Source organism: Corvus kubaryi, unplaced genomic scaffold, assembly GCF_017639235.1.
Source record: "Corvus kubaryi isolate FWS band 111438036 unplaced genomic scaffold, C.kubaryi_AGA036_p1.0 37396, whole genome shotgun sequence".
NCBI classification, from domain to species: domain Eukaryota; kingdom Metazoa; phylum Chordata; class Aves; order Passeriformes; family Corvidae; genus Corvus; species Corvus kubaryi.
The window spans coordinates 15,477,798-15,490,573 of NW_024581135.1; the positions used below are offsets into that span (position 1 = coordinate 15,477,798).

The window sequence follows — 12,776 nt, forward strand, 5'->3', positions numbered from 1 at the left end:
TGTGCCCTGCAGCATGTGTGCACGGACTGCAGGCTGGTGCTCTTCTCCTCGGTCTGCTCTCTACTTTGTTTCTCAAGGATTTCTAGTAAACACTCACCTGCTCTCCTGGTTCTCATCTGCCTTCCTTTCCCTGACCTCTTTGTGTCTGGTGGGAAGTGCACCTCTTTCGTGCTTCACTGGGCTCTGGTACAGGGAGGGTTTGTGCTACCACCCCGCTTTTCCCTGTCCTTCTGGGGGTAATCCTTGCTGCCCTATGGCAGGTAAACATACCCCCATGCATGGAGGAGCAGCTTCCAGTATAATTGCTTTGGTCTGGGGTCTTCCTTATGTCTTGTGGACTATCCCATGCATCATTAACCAAGGGGAACAATGCACCCCAGCCTTACAGGAGGGGTAGGAAGGGTTGGGTGCCCAGAGCTGGCCTTTGCCAGTTCAGGGTTCTGCCCCGCAGCCTGGTGGTTGGATGCTGGGTGCTTGGGCAGGTTCTTGGGGCCCAGAGAAGGTGCTGAGCCTCATGTGTGGGCCCTGGGTCTGGTAGGAAGCCCTTCCCTCCCCTCTTCTCACAGCCCACCGTTTCCCAGTGCCAGGCCCTGTTTCTCTGGTCTCCTTGGTGACAATCTCATCTCTCCTCGGCTTCTCTCCAGCACCTGAAAATAGCCTCCGAAAGTGGAGATGCCTGCTCTCTTCCCTGCTGCCAGCACCCACGAGGGCCAGGCTGGAGCCAGGCTGCTCTGCACAGCACAGCTGTAAGGGCCTGGCCCCATGGGCCCTTGCACCACTGCGGGATTTGGGCCATCCTGTCAGCCAGCACCGAGGCCTTGGGCCCATCCCTCCTCTTCCTGCCTGCTGTGAGGCAGCACCAGGGAACTCTTTTACCCCACCATGGGCCAATATCCAGCTGCTCCCTGCAGCTAGATAGAGCCCTGTCCCTTTGGTCCTGTAGCCACCAACCCTGTAGCTCGCCTGCAGCTGCTCCGGGCCAGCCCGACAGCCTCCCCGAAACAGAAAATGGAGCCGGGGAGCGGGCAGGGGGCGAGAGGAGGGGGTGGCCCCGTGGCAAGGAAGGAGGTTACCCCACAGGTCGGGGTGCCTCACTGTGGGACCAGCGTGGCCGCGGACAGTGAGCTGCAGCAGGACCCCGGGCAGGGACGGGCAGGGCTGGGCAGCGTCGAGGACAAAGGGTCCGCATCCACTCAGCCCGTGGCTGGACCCAGCCATTCTCCACGCTGTGCCCCCCCCGCGACGGGGCGGGGCAGCACCGGGCAGGCAGGACCGCGTCCCGACGGCACGGAGCACCGCTCCTGGAGGACGGGGCTGCACGGAGCGGGGTGTCCCTCCGCTCTCTGCCCCCAGCCATGGCTCCATCGCCCCAGGGTCCCCAGGGCCAGCGTTGTCCCGCGGCCGCGACCACCTACTTCAGCCCGGGGCTGCGGGGTGGCTGCGGGCGCTGCTCGGTGGTGTCGGCTGTGTCCTCCCCCCCCCGCCCCCCCCGCCGGCGGCGCTGGCGGCGGGGGCATGGCTGACATTGCTCACTGACACTCTATCTGCCAGGGCCACGCCAGCCGCGGGCCCAGAATAGCAGCGCTGCCCCGCAGATAGCATGGAGCGGCTCCGTGGCCCCGCTGCGTCCCAGGTACCGTCAGGCTGGGTGGGGGGCCCGACCCGACAGCCCCCCGCCGGGGACAGGTCACCCCTGGGGTGGGGGAATGTGGGCAGCTGATGGGCGCCTTCCCACGGCCATGCAGCCATGGGGACAAGGACGTCCTCGTCCCAGCTGTGCCAAGCCCCTTGGGAACGGTTGGGGGACGGTGTCGCAGGGTCTCTTCTCGGTGTTGGCTCTTAGGCTCCTTAGGCAGTGGTCCCTGTCCCTGTGCCTTCGTTATTTTAGGGTGGCTTGTAAACTTTGGCCCTGTCAGGCAAGTTGTGGCTGGGGTTGCTCTTCCCTCTGCACGTGCTGCTGTACTATAGTAGGGTCTCCTGTGGACTGGGGGAACAGGGTCAGCTGTCTGGCCCTGTGGCCTCCCTTCCTTCTCAGGCTGCCGCTTTGTTAATGTAGGTTTCCTGGGATGAACCTGGTCCCCGGGAGGGGCCAATGGGGCTGGTGAGGCTCTTGGCATGGGAAGAAGCAAGACTGGGATTTACACCTTGGGATTGGGAGAGAGTGGGCGCAGAGCTGCTGTGGGACATGCTGGGCTCCAACCTCCAAGAGAGAAGGCAGGAGGTCCTGCCATCCATGCCTTGTCCTGCTCTGGAAACCCCTGCTGTCTCTCCAGAGCAGGAGGACAAGCTGGGTGTCCTGGACCGGAGCCACCATGGAGACTGCAGGCTCTGGGGCTCCTGGGCTGGTGGGGGGTGCCCAGGAGGGCTGGGGACTGAGCCCAGCCCCCATCCCTGCCCTGAAAGGACAGTCCTCTCTGCCCGGCTTGGGTGGACCAGAGCAGCTGGGTGGGTGCAGGCAGAATCCATGGATGCGGGGGAAAGACTGGGTTGACTCCTGCTGACCCCTCCTTGCTGTGTGCCCTCTCAGGTGGCGCTGCTGGATGCTGCTGCGTGCCCTGAGGAGGAAGGTGCGTAGCAGGAAGAGTCTAGGTGTGTAGCAGGGGGGACTGCCTTACTTGTGCGACAAGTGCATCGGTCCTCTGCCCACCCTGCCCATACCCCTCTCCTCAGCTGGAGTGTGCCCCAGGCTGGAGAACTGCAGTGCTATGTGCTGCCCCTGTGGAATGGGGTACAGGGGGGCTCTTTCGGGAGCATTCCCTGCTCCCCCCCACGTGGGAGGGTGCTGAGACCCAGCAGCTCAGCTCACTGGCCAGGGCTGGGGTGGCTTTGCCTGCAGGATTTCCGAAGGCTGTATGCCCCAGGGAGGAGGAAGAGGAGGAGGAAGAATACAGGAGACCTGTCACCTTCACACTGGGAAATGAGATACTGGGGCTGGGCCCAGAGTCTGAGTTTCAGAACCCTGATGCTGACGTCTACATGCACTTCTTGATGAGCCACTGCTGTTATGATGCCATCCCCACCAGCTGCAAGCTTGTCATCTTCGACATCTCCCTGGAGGTGATAACCTGGGGGATGAGTGAGGATGGGCAGTGAAGAAGCAGGCTTGGGGACCCTCTGAACCCTTCTGCACTCTGCCAGCAGATCAAGAAAGCCTTTGTGGCACTGGTGGCCAACGGGGTGCGTGCTGCCCCTCTCTGGGACAGCAAGATGCAGAGCTTTGTGGGTGAGTGCCAGCAGCGATGCGTGGCCCCCTCCCCTGCCTTGCAGAGAGGGTGCAGGCAGCACTGCCAGTCCCAAACATCTCCACAGGGATGCTCACCATCACCGACTTCATCAACATCCTCCACCGCTACTACCGCTCGCCTCTGGTGAGTGCAGTGAGGAGAGCTCGGGGGATCAGGACATGCATGGGGCAGGGAGCAGGTGTCCCCACCACTCCTGGTCCCTTCTTAATCACTAGACAATGACCAGAGGATGATTCTGGGCCAGACCAGCATCCACTGGTTGCTCCCCTGCTTGGCCTCCAGAATGTAATCCCTGTGCTTGGGTGATGGGGTGTGATGCCCAGGGAAGGGGGCAGTGTCCCAGAGTGCCCTCAGTACCCCATGGAACCACCATGACCAGGGAATTTCCTCGCCTTCAGGTTCAGATCTACGAGTTGGAGGAGCACAAGATTGAGACCTGGAGAGGTAAAAATCATGGGGTGATGTGGGTGGCTGGGCTGATGTTGTCACACAGGGCATAGAGGTGGGCTGTGGTGTTGTGGGGCTGCAACAGAGGACTGCAGGACCCCCTCTCATAGCTTTCTCCCTTAGCAGAGGTGTACCTGCAGGGCTCCTTCAAGCCACTAGTCTACATCTCTCCGAGTGATAGGTGAGAGCCTGCCCACTGGGGGGGAGAGCACACACCTTGGAGTGGGGGTGTGTGTGTGCCTGGAATGCAGCCCTATCCCCCCACGATGTCCCCATCACCCACAGCCTCTTCGACGCTGTCTACTCCCTGATCAAGCACAAAATCCACCGCCTGCCTGTCATTGAGCCTGTCTCAGGCAATGTCCTGCACATCCTGACGCACAAGCGCATCCTCAAGTTTCTCCACATCTTTGTGAGTGTTGGGGCTGTGTGTGCACACGTGGTTGGTGTGTAGGGGCACAGACAAGGGTGTCAAGCTGTGCATAGGTGCCAGCCCAGCCCTGCCCTGTCCCATCAAAGGGTTCTACCATTCCCAAGCCACACTTCCTGAAGAAAACAGTGCAGGAACTGTGCATTGGCACCTTCCGTGATCTGGCCGTTGTGCCCGAGACTGCCCCGATCTACACTGCCTTGGAGATTTTTGTGGATCGCCGTGTCTCCGCCTTGCCTGTCATCAATGATGCTGGTACCTGGGGAGGGAAAAAGTGACATCCTTCTCTCCCTCTGCTAGCAGCTCCAGTACCCTCCCTACCCAAACCCCCTCTCCTGGCCCTTGGGCTGCCCCTTGGGGTGTGGGAGGAACATGGCAGGTGGTCCCAAGGACCCCTTCCACAGCCTCTGCATTGTTTCTCTTTGCAGGGCAAGTGGTTGGCCTGTATTCCCGGTTTGATGTCATTGTGAGTACCCTGGGTGTTTGCATGCCCGGGTTCCAGTTTGGCCCCTTGCATGCACTGGTGGGAGCTCATACCTCTCTGTGCCCGTGCAAACCCACCCCACATGCAGTGTCATGCATGCATTGTTGGCACAACGGGGTGCAAGGACACCTTGGGGCGCTGAATGGGGGTCGCATCTACCACAGCACCTGGCAGCCCAGAAGACCTACAACAACCTGGACATCAGTGTGAGGGAGGCACTGCAGCAACGCAGTATCTGCCTGGAGGGGGTCCTCACCTGCTACCCCCATGAACCTATGGAGGACATAATTGACCGCATTGCCAAGGAGCAGGTGAGTGGCTGGGGTGCCTTGTGCCAGCACCAGCCACCACTGCCAGCTGCCCAGCCTGCCTGTGATGCCCTGCCTGCACCCACAGGTCCATCGCCTGGTTCTGGTGGATGAGAACCGGTACCCGCGGGGCATCATCTCCCTCTCTGACATCCTGCAGGCCCTTGTGCTCACTCCCGCAGGTATCGATGCTCTTAACTCTTAGCCCACGACGCTCCATCTTACTCCACTTGCACCTTTAATTTCTCTTCACTTCAGGTAGGCACCACCCCACCATTATTGTGTGCCTGTCCCTGCCCTGCTGCTGGGTCACCTGCACCTTGTTACCTCCCTGCTCAGGCAACCTGCCTCTGCCCCATCCAGAGTGGTCCTGGGGGATGGAGAAGGCTGGGGCTGGGGTCTGGCAGTGCTGGGTGCCCAAGCAGGGACAGCAGGACCCAGATGTTGCTTGACCCAGGAGTACACAAGGATCACAGGGCATCTCTGGTGACTCTGAGGAAGGATGGGGGCACCTTCAATGGAGGCACTTTGCCAGAGCCCCATTCAGGCAGCGTGTGGAATGCAGGTTTTGCAGGTCCCTGGGCTTTGGACTGGATGAGGGTTTTGGGGTGTGATGCACCCCAAGACAAAAGCCTAGTTTTGATCTCGCCTCAATTCCCCCCCTGAGACCTAAGCACCTCCAGTGCCATTCCCAAGGGACACAGAGGGGACAGATCCCCACTTGCACCCCCAGGCATGCTGCCCACCACACTAGCCATATGCAAAATGTGGCCAACCCCCAGCTGGCAGAGCCCCCCACCCCCTCCACTTGCAGCAGCCCCAAAACTGCCTGCTCCAGAGACAGGGCTCACTCCCAGGTGGCACTGGAAACCATGCTGCCTGGCCATGTGCAGCTGGCTCTGCTCACCCACTGCCTGGTGAATCCTCACTGGCTATGGGTGGGCATGGCCCTGGCACGTACTGTGGCACCTCTTTAGGGGTGAAATGAGGAGGGGGAGCAAGCTCCAGTTCCCAACTGCTTCCCAAAGGTAATGATGCTTTTTGGGGTGGTGGTAGGGAATGGGTTGGGACAGGTCTGTGCCCACCAGTTCCCCCAGCAGTGCCCAGCTGCTCTGCACAGAAGAGGACTGGGAATGGTGTGTGTTAGCCACACATGGGATATCCCCCTTGCCCCCATCCCTCCATTTCCCTATCAGGTATCTTCGCTCACCCCATCCCTGGTGCCCACAGGGGTGGCTATGTCAGGAGCTGCAGGGAGCCACTGAAATGTCCCTCTCCAGCCAAGCTGCCCTCCCTCCTACCCCAGGGCTTGCATACAAGCAAGGAATGGAGGAAAGACCGAGTGTCCATTGGGATGAGTTGGGGGGACCATGTCACAGGTGCCCAGTCCAACACTGATTTGGGGTTATGGTCTTGCACCCTCTTGCCCCACAGGCATCGACCGATCCTCACTCTGAAGACACCAAATGCTGCTCTTGGGGATCTCTTGCGTGACCTGTGAGAAGGAGGCTTGGGCCTGAAGGCTCTCTGTGGGGAGGACATGTCTGTTCACCCCAGTCCTAGGGCTCGTCTTGAGTCCAGGGCTAGATCCTGCCTGTCTTGGAGAGGCAGAAACACTGGAAATGGGACCCAGGGGTGCCTCCTTCCAGTGAGCACACAGTGATGCTCAGTGGGCACTGTGCTGGAGGAGATGCAACATGCCTGCAGCTGGGCACAAAGACCCGTGTAGCCCCAGAGGACCTGGCCACCCCACTGCCATCCTGCTGCTGGATTCGAGCGTTTCTATTGTGGCTCCCTCCTAGTGAACACAGTCCTGCTGTCTGTGCCCGGTGCCTGGTAGCGCAGGCTCAGCCGCACACACAGGCTTTTTTATTGTAGGGTCACATGGGGCTGGAGCTCTCTGGCAGAGGCACAGTCTGTGCCAGAGCTGGCACCAGGATGGGCACTTGCATGGAAACCCTGTGCACGTTTTGGGGTGGGCAGGGGCTATTTATTTATTTGTTAGTCTATTCAGCCTTGCTGTAACAAAGCAGCCTGATCCAAGAACTGCCTCTTGCCTTTCTGGGGTAAAGCTGGACATGACTCCTCTGGAGAGACCCAGGCTGGGGAAGGGGTACTGGCTGCTTGCCAGCAAGTGTGGCACTGGCAGAGTAGCACCTCTGCCCATGTGGGCAGAACCAAGGGGATGGGGACACAGGGCATGCAGTCTTAATCATCTTCCTGGTGTGCAGGTCCCTTCAGGGACACCCTGAGGACAGCAGGCTTGGTAACAGCAAGGTTTCTGCCTGCTGCTTCCCTCAGTCCAAGAAGAGGGAAAGTGTGAGGGGTTCACTGTTAAAAATGTCCCGTGCCCCAGCCCTCGAGGACCGTGGGCAAATGGCAGTGCGTCCCCGGCTTGTGACTGCTACCAGCTCTGAGCCTTGAAATGGTCCTGGCTTGGGGGTAGGGGATGCTTGAGCTCATCTTTCTCCTCCTGCTTTGCCTGCAGCAAGCCCTGCCATTCTCGTGACTCCGTATCAGCATCTCAGTGCAATAACGGCTGACAGTGGAAAGTCCCAGGAACTAAACCCCCCTCCTGTGCTGGCTGGCTCTGCCAGGGGACACAATACCAGTGCTGGGTGGTGACAGGCCTCCTCCCATCATGGGGAATGTGCTGTGTTACTGCTGTGCTTTCCCAGGACCAGGGCTGGCTCCATCCCTTGGGAAAGGCGCAAACCCCAAACCCCGCCAGCACTCAACCCTCCCCTGGGGGCAAGGGGAAAACTGAGGCACAGAGAAGCTTCTGAGGCCAATGTCAGCTGTTCAGAGAGGACCCAGATGTCCTGGCTCCAGGCACAGATCCACGCGCAGCTACACAAGGACGGGACGAAGGAGACACCGAATGGCTGCAAGCCCCCTCCCTGCTTTCCCCCAGCCCCAAAACAGCTCCCAGGTTCTTGAGACAGCCCAGCTGGGCACAGGATGGGGGGGGGACGGGGGACGGGGACACAACCCCCCTGCAGTGTGTCAAAGGCACAGCAGTTCCTCAAACCTCCTGCTGATTTTGGGCAGGGGGATATGCCCCAGGGGTGATTTGGGGGCAGTCCCCCCCACCTTTCCCACTGTGGGGCTGTGAGCCCCCTAGTCCAAGCTGGCCAGGGAAGGGGTTTGCCTTCCTGTCCCTCCTTGTGGGGCAGTAAGGGGGATCTCCATTTGGCACCCAGGGTGGGGGTGGACGTGCAGTCAGGGGGCTCCTGGGCGAGCGATGAACTCCAGGTTGATGGGCTTGTCGGCCACCAGGACAATGCGGGACACAGATGTCACTTCCACGCCACGGGGGTCTGGCCGCACCTCAAATGCCTGGATCATCTGTGGGGAGAAGGGGGGTTGGCACTGCCTTGGGGACTCCCTGGGACCCCCATCCCAGCTCATGCGAAGATACCCAAAGTGGGGGGATCCCTACTTACCCTGGCAAGGGCCAGGTGCATCTCCAGCTCAGCGATGCGGCGTCCGACACAGGCACGAACCCCGTAGCCGAAGGGGATGGAGCTGAAGGGGTGGTGAGGGGAGCCATGTCCCCGGAGCCAGCGCTGGGGCAGGAACCGCTCGGGCTCGGGGAAGTAGGTCTCATCGTGGGACATCGCGTAGTGCGCCAGGACAAAGAGGGTCTGCAGGGCAAGAAGTGGGGTTTAATGACCCCACCTGGCCCCACTGAGCACAGTGGGGGTTCCCACAGCACAGCCTCCACTCACATTCTTGGGGAAGAGGTAGTCTCCAATGACAATGTCCTTCTCATAGAAGACCCTGGCGTTGGTGGGCACCACAGGGTAGACTCTGGGATATGGGGAGAGTTAGTGGGGGAGCAGGACTCACCTGGAGATCCCAGAGGGAGAGAGCCACAGGCAGGACAGGGCACAGCAGCTCCCCGGAGGGGGAGGTGGATATTTGCAGTCCAGAGGGACTGAAATTCAGCCTTGCATCCTGCCTGGTTGGTGCATCCCCTCTGGGGAAGGGGCTGGTGACCAGGACCTCAGGGCAGGGACAAGGCTGGAATGTACCTCAGAGTCTCCTTGATAATGGCCCGAAGCATCGGCAACTTGGGAATATCCTCAGCAGCAGGAAACCGGTCGGCAGGCACAACAGCTTTCAGCTCCTGGTACAGGGTCTCCTGGATGTCTGGGTCCCGGGAGAGGTGGTACAAGGCCCAGGACAGCGTGTTGGAGGTCTGGGGGAGTGGAGCACCAGGGGGAGTGAAGGAATTGGGGCTGGTACCTGAGCAGCCTTGTGCCAAGCACAGCATCAGTACAGCACCAGAGAGCCCCTGCTCTGGTACACAGAAAAGTCAGGCGTGAGGGGCAGCAAGCACAGGGCAGAGAGAGGCAGGGAGCAGGGCACGAAGCAGAGCAGAGGATAGGGTCAGTACTGACTGATCCCTGAGGGTTTGCCCCTGTGGGGCATCAGCCCCACAGCAACCAGGCTAGAGCTTGCAAGGGCTGGGCATAGAGCTCACCAGGGATCCCCTAGCAACAGCTTCCTGGCTCTCACCGTGTCCACACCGGCCAGCAGCAGCTCGGCCACGCTGCCATAGACCTCATCCAGGCTGAGTCTGCCACTGGCCAGCAGGTAGCTCAGGTAGCCAGACACCTCCTTGCCACGCTCCACCTGCCCCTCCAGCTCCTCCATCTTTCGGTCAATCAGTTTCTTGCCTGTAGGGACAGAGAGTGGGAACCAGAGCTGACAGAGCGAGGGCTGCCAAAAGGACATGTGGGCAGGGACTGTCCCACTTTTGAGGGTCCTTAAGGAGTCCAGTGCCACCATACCGGGCCCCCGTTGTCACCGCTCACCGAAGGCGAAGATGGTGTCCCAGCTGTCCAGGTAACGGTCCCAGAAGGGCAGCACCTTGCGGCTCCATCGGGGCAGGACGGTGGCAAAGATGGAGTTCTTGAACATGAGGTTGATGGAGTCAATGAAGTGCTGGGTCTCAGCAGGGACCTGCTGCTTGAGGCACCCGATGCGGGTCTCGAAGAGGATATAAGAGATCCCTGCAGGGGACAAACAGTATCCAGACCTCCGGGGCAATGGGAAGAGTGGGACAGGGCAGGGGTGAGGGCGAGGATCCCCCTACCTTCCAGGGCAAAGCGGTAGAGCAGGTTGGCCACGTCCCCCACCAGCACCCCTGAGGGGCTGCGGCTCCGCTCCTCCCGCAGCCGCACCATCAGGTCTGACACCACCTCCCCGATGGCATCCGCGTACAGCAGCGCCTCCGAGGGTTTCAGCAGCCGCTTGTTGAGGACCTGGCGCAGGCGGTACCAGCGCTCCCCTTCCCTGGATGGGCACAAAGCTCAGCGCTGGGGGCACGGACGGGCAGGGGGCAGTGGCTGGCAGCAGTTCCCCAGTCCCTGTGTGCATACTCCCTACCCCAGGCTGGAACCATCCCAGGGGTCATTCCACCCGCCACAGCCATGCCCTTCTGCTTGGTGGGGGCACGCAGCTTGCAGGAGTGGGAGCAATGCAAACTGCCACCTGGGCTCTACACCTAAGGAAGGGACAGGACATGTGTGCTGCCCACAGAGCACAGCCACGGCAGGACTCACTCGGTGAAGGGTCCATAGGGCAAGCGCCGGGTGTCCCGGTGTTCCTTCCACAGGGCCATGTCGCTCCGCATGGGGTACTTGCCCTCCTGCCGTAGCAGCTGCTCCAGCACCACTGGGCTCCCAATGTTGATGTTCCTATAATGCCCGAAGGTCGACTTCCAGATAGGTCCATAAAGACGTCGGGATATCACCTGCGATGAACAAAGCATGGCAGGGTCAATGGGACAAGCTGGGTCAGATCCCCCCTGCCCCCATGCTGCCCTGAATGTGCCTGTCTGCACCCATCCCATGGACCCCTCAGCATCAGCTGGGCCCAAGCACCTGCCTCTGATCCCCCAAGCTGGCAGCATCCTTGAAGTGCTCTGCAGATGGCCTGGGCTGGTGTCTCCAGGCTCATTTCCTCTGCCAGCACTAAGCACACCAGGCACTGACCCCCCAGCACAGACTGGCACTCTCCTCACCCACCCCAGAGATGCAGAGAGAGCCTGGTGGGTCTTTTGGGGAAGGACGACCAAGAAAGGACAGCAGGGACAGAGACAACTGCCAAGCACAGGACTGTGCTGAGATGCAGGACCATTGCAGCAGCCACCAGCAGGGCTAAGTCCTGCTGCTTCCAGCATGGCCCCAGTTCTTCATAACCTGAGGACAACAGTTGCTGACTGGGTCCTTGAACTCACCACCCAGTAAGGGTGGTTAATGATCAGTGGGAGGGCAGCACCAGGCTAGGGCATGACTGGGCTGCTCCCAGAACAGGCACGGCCTGGGGCCCCTGGGGCCCTGGGACCACAGGCTCACAAGCTAGCTAGGGGGCGTTCACCATCATCTGCCCTGCTCTGGGCTCCGGTGGCTGCAGCTCCCCTCTCCTTGTCTGCAGCCACAGGTGCCATGCCTGCCTCCCTGGCAGGGCGCGCCGTGACCTCCAAGCGCATCCCTTGGGGGCAGCTGGGCATCCCTTTGCAAGTGGATCTGCACAGGGCCATGTCCAAAGGTCACTTTCCATCCCACCCAGGCACTGACAGAGCCCCTGCAGAGCATGGCCAAGCCTGGGGGGGATGCAGGGGACCTAGCAGGGAAACCCTGGTCCCCATTCCCCGTGGCTGCGGGGATGCACGTGGTACAATCTCCCTTGGTGACTGTCTGCATCGCAGCCTGCGCCTGGATTCAGCTGGATTCGTCACCACGGGGAGACGTTCTTCGTGCATGGTGGCAGGAGGAGGGGGAAGGACGGCCGCCGTGGTACTGCAGGCAGCTCATGGGCATGGGGCAGCTGTGCCCCAGGTTGAAGCCGGCCCACCAGCATCTGCTGGCAGCCAGGACCTGGCACAGTGCAGGCCTTGGAGAGCTGGGATGTGAGAAGCCAGAGCTGCCTGGATCTGGGGAAAGGCACCTCCAGGGCATGTGGGCATCTTTCCGCAAAGCCAGGCTGTGCTCGGTGTCCCAAGGGCAGGAGGGAGCAGGAGGCAGCTCCGGTGCCTACACCCTGAAATCCCACTGTCCTGTGACAACCCCTTCTCCAACCAGCAGTGTCTGGTGCTCTGAGATGCCAGGAAGGCCTGATCCTGCACACTTCTCAGGCTGGTCAGAGCTCCAGGGCGCTGGAAGATGCTGCCTGGCTTGCAGCCAGCCAAGCCCATTGCTTGCTTCATCCGACGTATGAGGAAATATTGACTGAAGAAAACAAATACCTCTGCCTATCCCTCCCCTGCCTGCCTGGGTATCATCTGCCCAAAAACCTGTCTGGTCACCTGCACCCAAAACCGCTGCCCCTCCCCGGGAGCCCAGGGATGCCAGGACCCTGTGAGATGCCCCCGAACCTTTGCCCTCAGCTGCCTGGCCGGCTCGGGGATGCTGGAGCACCCCTAGGCTGGCTGGACCCTCCTGAGGTCACCCGGTTCTGCTGGCCCCTCTCTACCTGCTGGCCCCAGCATTACCCCACTGTGCCGGGTGCTCTACCGCCCAGTCGCTCTGCTCCCCTGCTCTGCCGCCCCCGCTCAACTCCTTGCCGTCACTTGTCGGCAGCTATCCCCGTCCCTGGAGCCCATCTCCCCTTGCCCCCAGCTCGCACCCACTCCCTCCCTTGCAAAGCCCCCCCGGGTACAGCACCCTCCCTGCAGCCCCCCCGGAAGCCACTCCATCCCATGCACCCCTCCCAACCCTCCCCCCACCTACGACCCTACGCAGGGTCGCCAGGCCCCCACGCACCCCGACCCCCGCACCCCCGCAGCCCTCGGGCCGGGCTGCCCCGGCGCACCTGCAGCCGGTGCGTGTGCAGCAGGTAGCCCCGCAGGA

General features: G+C 61.2%; 2 protein-coding genes across 5 annotated transcripts in view; one reads left to right on the plus strand and one right to left on the minus strand.

Moving 5' to 3' along the window:
- Positions 1 to 220: 220 nt before the first annotated feature.
- Positions 221 to 6,957, plus strand: PRKAG3 (protein kinase AMP-activated non-catalytic subunit gamma 3). 4 transcript variants are annotated; one of them, XM_042040632.1, is made up of 13 exons: positions 221 to 1,633; positions 2,528 to 2,567; positions 2,837 to 3,057; positions 3,142 to 3,223; positions 3,310 to 3,368; positions 3,644 to 3,689; positions 3,819 to 3,873; positions 3,978 to 4,104; positions 4,212 to 4,377; positions 4,551 to 4,588; positions 4,771 to 4,917; positions 5,003 to 5,096; positions 6,349 to 6,957. In XM_042040632.1, exons 1-13 carry the CDS (start codon positions 1,601 to 1,603, stop codon positions 6,369 to 6,371), a joined length of 1,131 nt encoding a protein of 376 aa, XP_041896566.1. In that variant the 5' UTR covers positions 221 to 1,600; the 3' UTR covers positions 6,372 to 6,957. The 4 variants fall into 4 exon arrangements, with proteins under 4 accessions (XP_041896566.1, XP_041896563.1, XP_041896564.1 ...); XM_042040629.1 differs by having other exon boundaries at positions 3,139 to 3,223; positions 3,816 to 3,873; positions 4,527 to 4,588; positions 5,003 to 6,957; XM_042040630.1 differs by having other exon boundaries at positions 3,139 to 3,223; positions 3,816 to 3,873; positions 4,230 to 4,377; positions 4,527 to 4,588; positions 5,003 to 6,957.
- A 737-nt stretch (positions 6,958 to 7,694) lies between these two features.
- Positions 7,695 to 12,776, minus strand: part of LOC121670389 (sterol 26-hydroxylase, mitochondrial) — a 9,568-nt gene continuing 4,486 nt past the window's right edge. The window contains exons 4-12 of the mRNA XM_042040527.1: positions 12,739 to 12,774; positions 10,488 to 10,678; positions 10,019 to 10,218; positions 9,738 to 9,935; positions 9,439 to 9,599; positions 8,952 to 9,118; positions 8,646 to 8,727; positions 8,361 to 8,561; positions 7,695 to 8,262 (exon numbers count right to left, since the gene is read on the minus strand). Coding sequence (XP_041896461.1) covers positions 8,137 to 8,262; positions 8,361 to 8,561; positions 8,646 to 8,727; positions 8,952 to 9,118; positions 9,439 to 9,599; positions 9,738 to 9,935; positions 10,019 to 10,218; positions 10,488 to 10,678; positions 12,739 to 12,774 — 1,362 coding nt within the window. The 3' untranslated portion in view covers positions 7,695 to 8,136. The remainder of the gene's footprint in view (positions 8,263 to 8,360; positions 8,562 to 8,645; positions 8,728 to 8,951; positions 9,119 to 9,438; positions 9,600 to 9,737; positions 9,936 to 10,018; positions 10,219 to 10,487; positions 10,679 to 12,738; positions 12,775 to 12,776) is intronic.

Bases quoted from the DNA above. Each gene is read 5' to 3' on its own strand.
- PRKAG3 (XM_042040629.1), top strand. From the start codon at position 1,601: ATGGAGCGGCTCCGTGGCCCCGCTGCGTCCCAG. The intron at 3,690-3,815 runs GTAAAAATCATG...TTTCTCCCTTAG, and splicing joins CAAGATTGAGACCTGGAGAG to CAGAGGTGTACCTGCAGGGC. The intron at 4,378-4,526 runs GTACCTGGGGAG...CCCCTTCCACAG, and splicing joins GCCTGTCATCAATGATGCTG to CCTCTGCATTGTTTCTCTTT.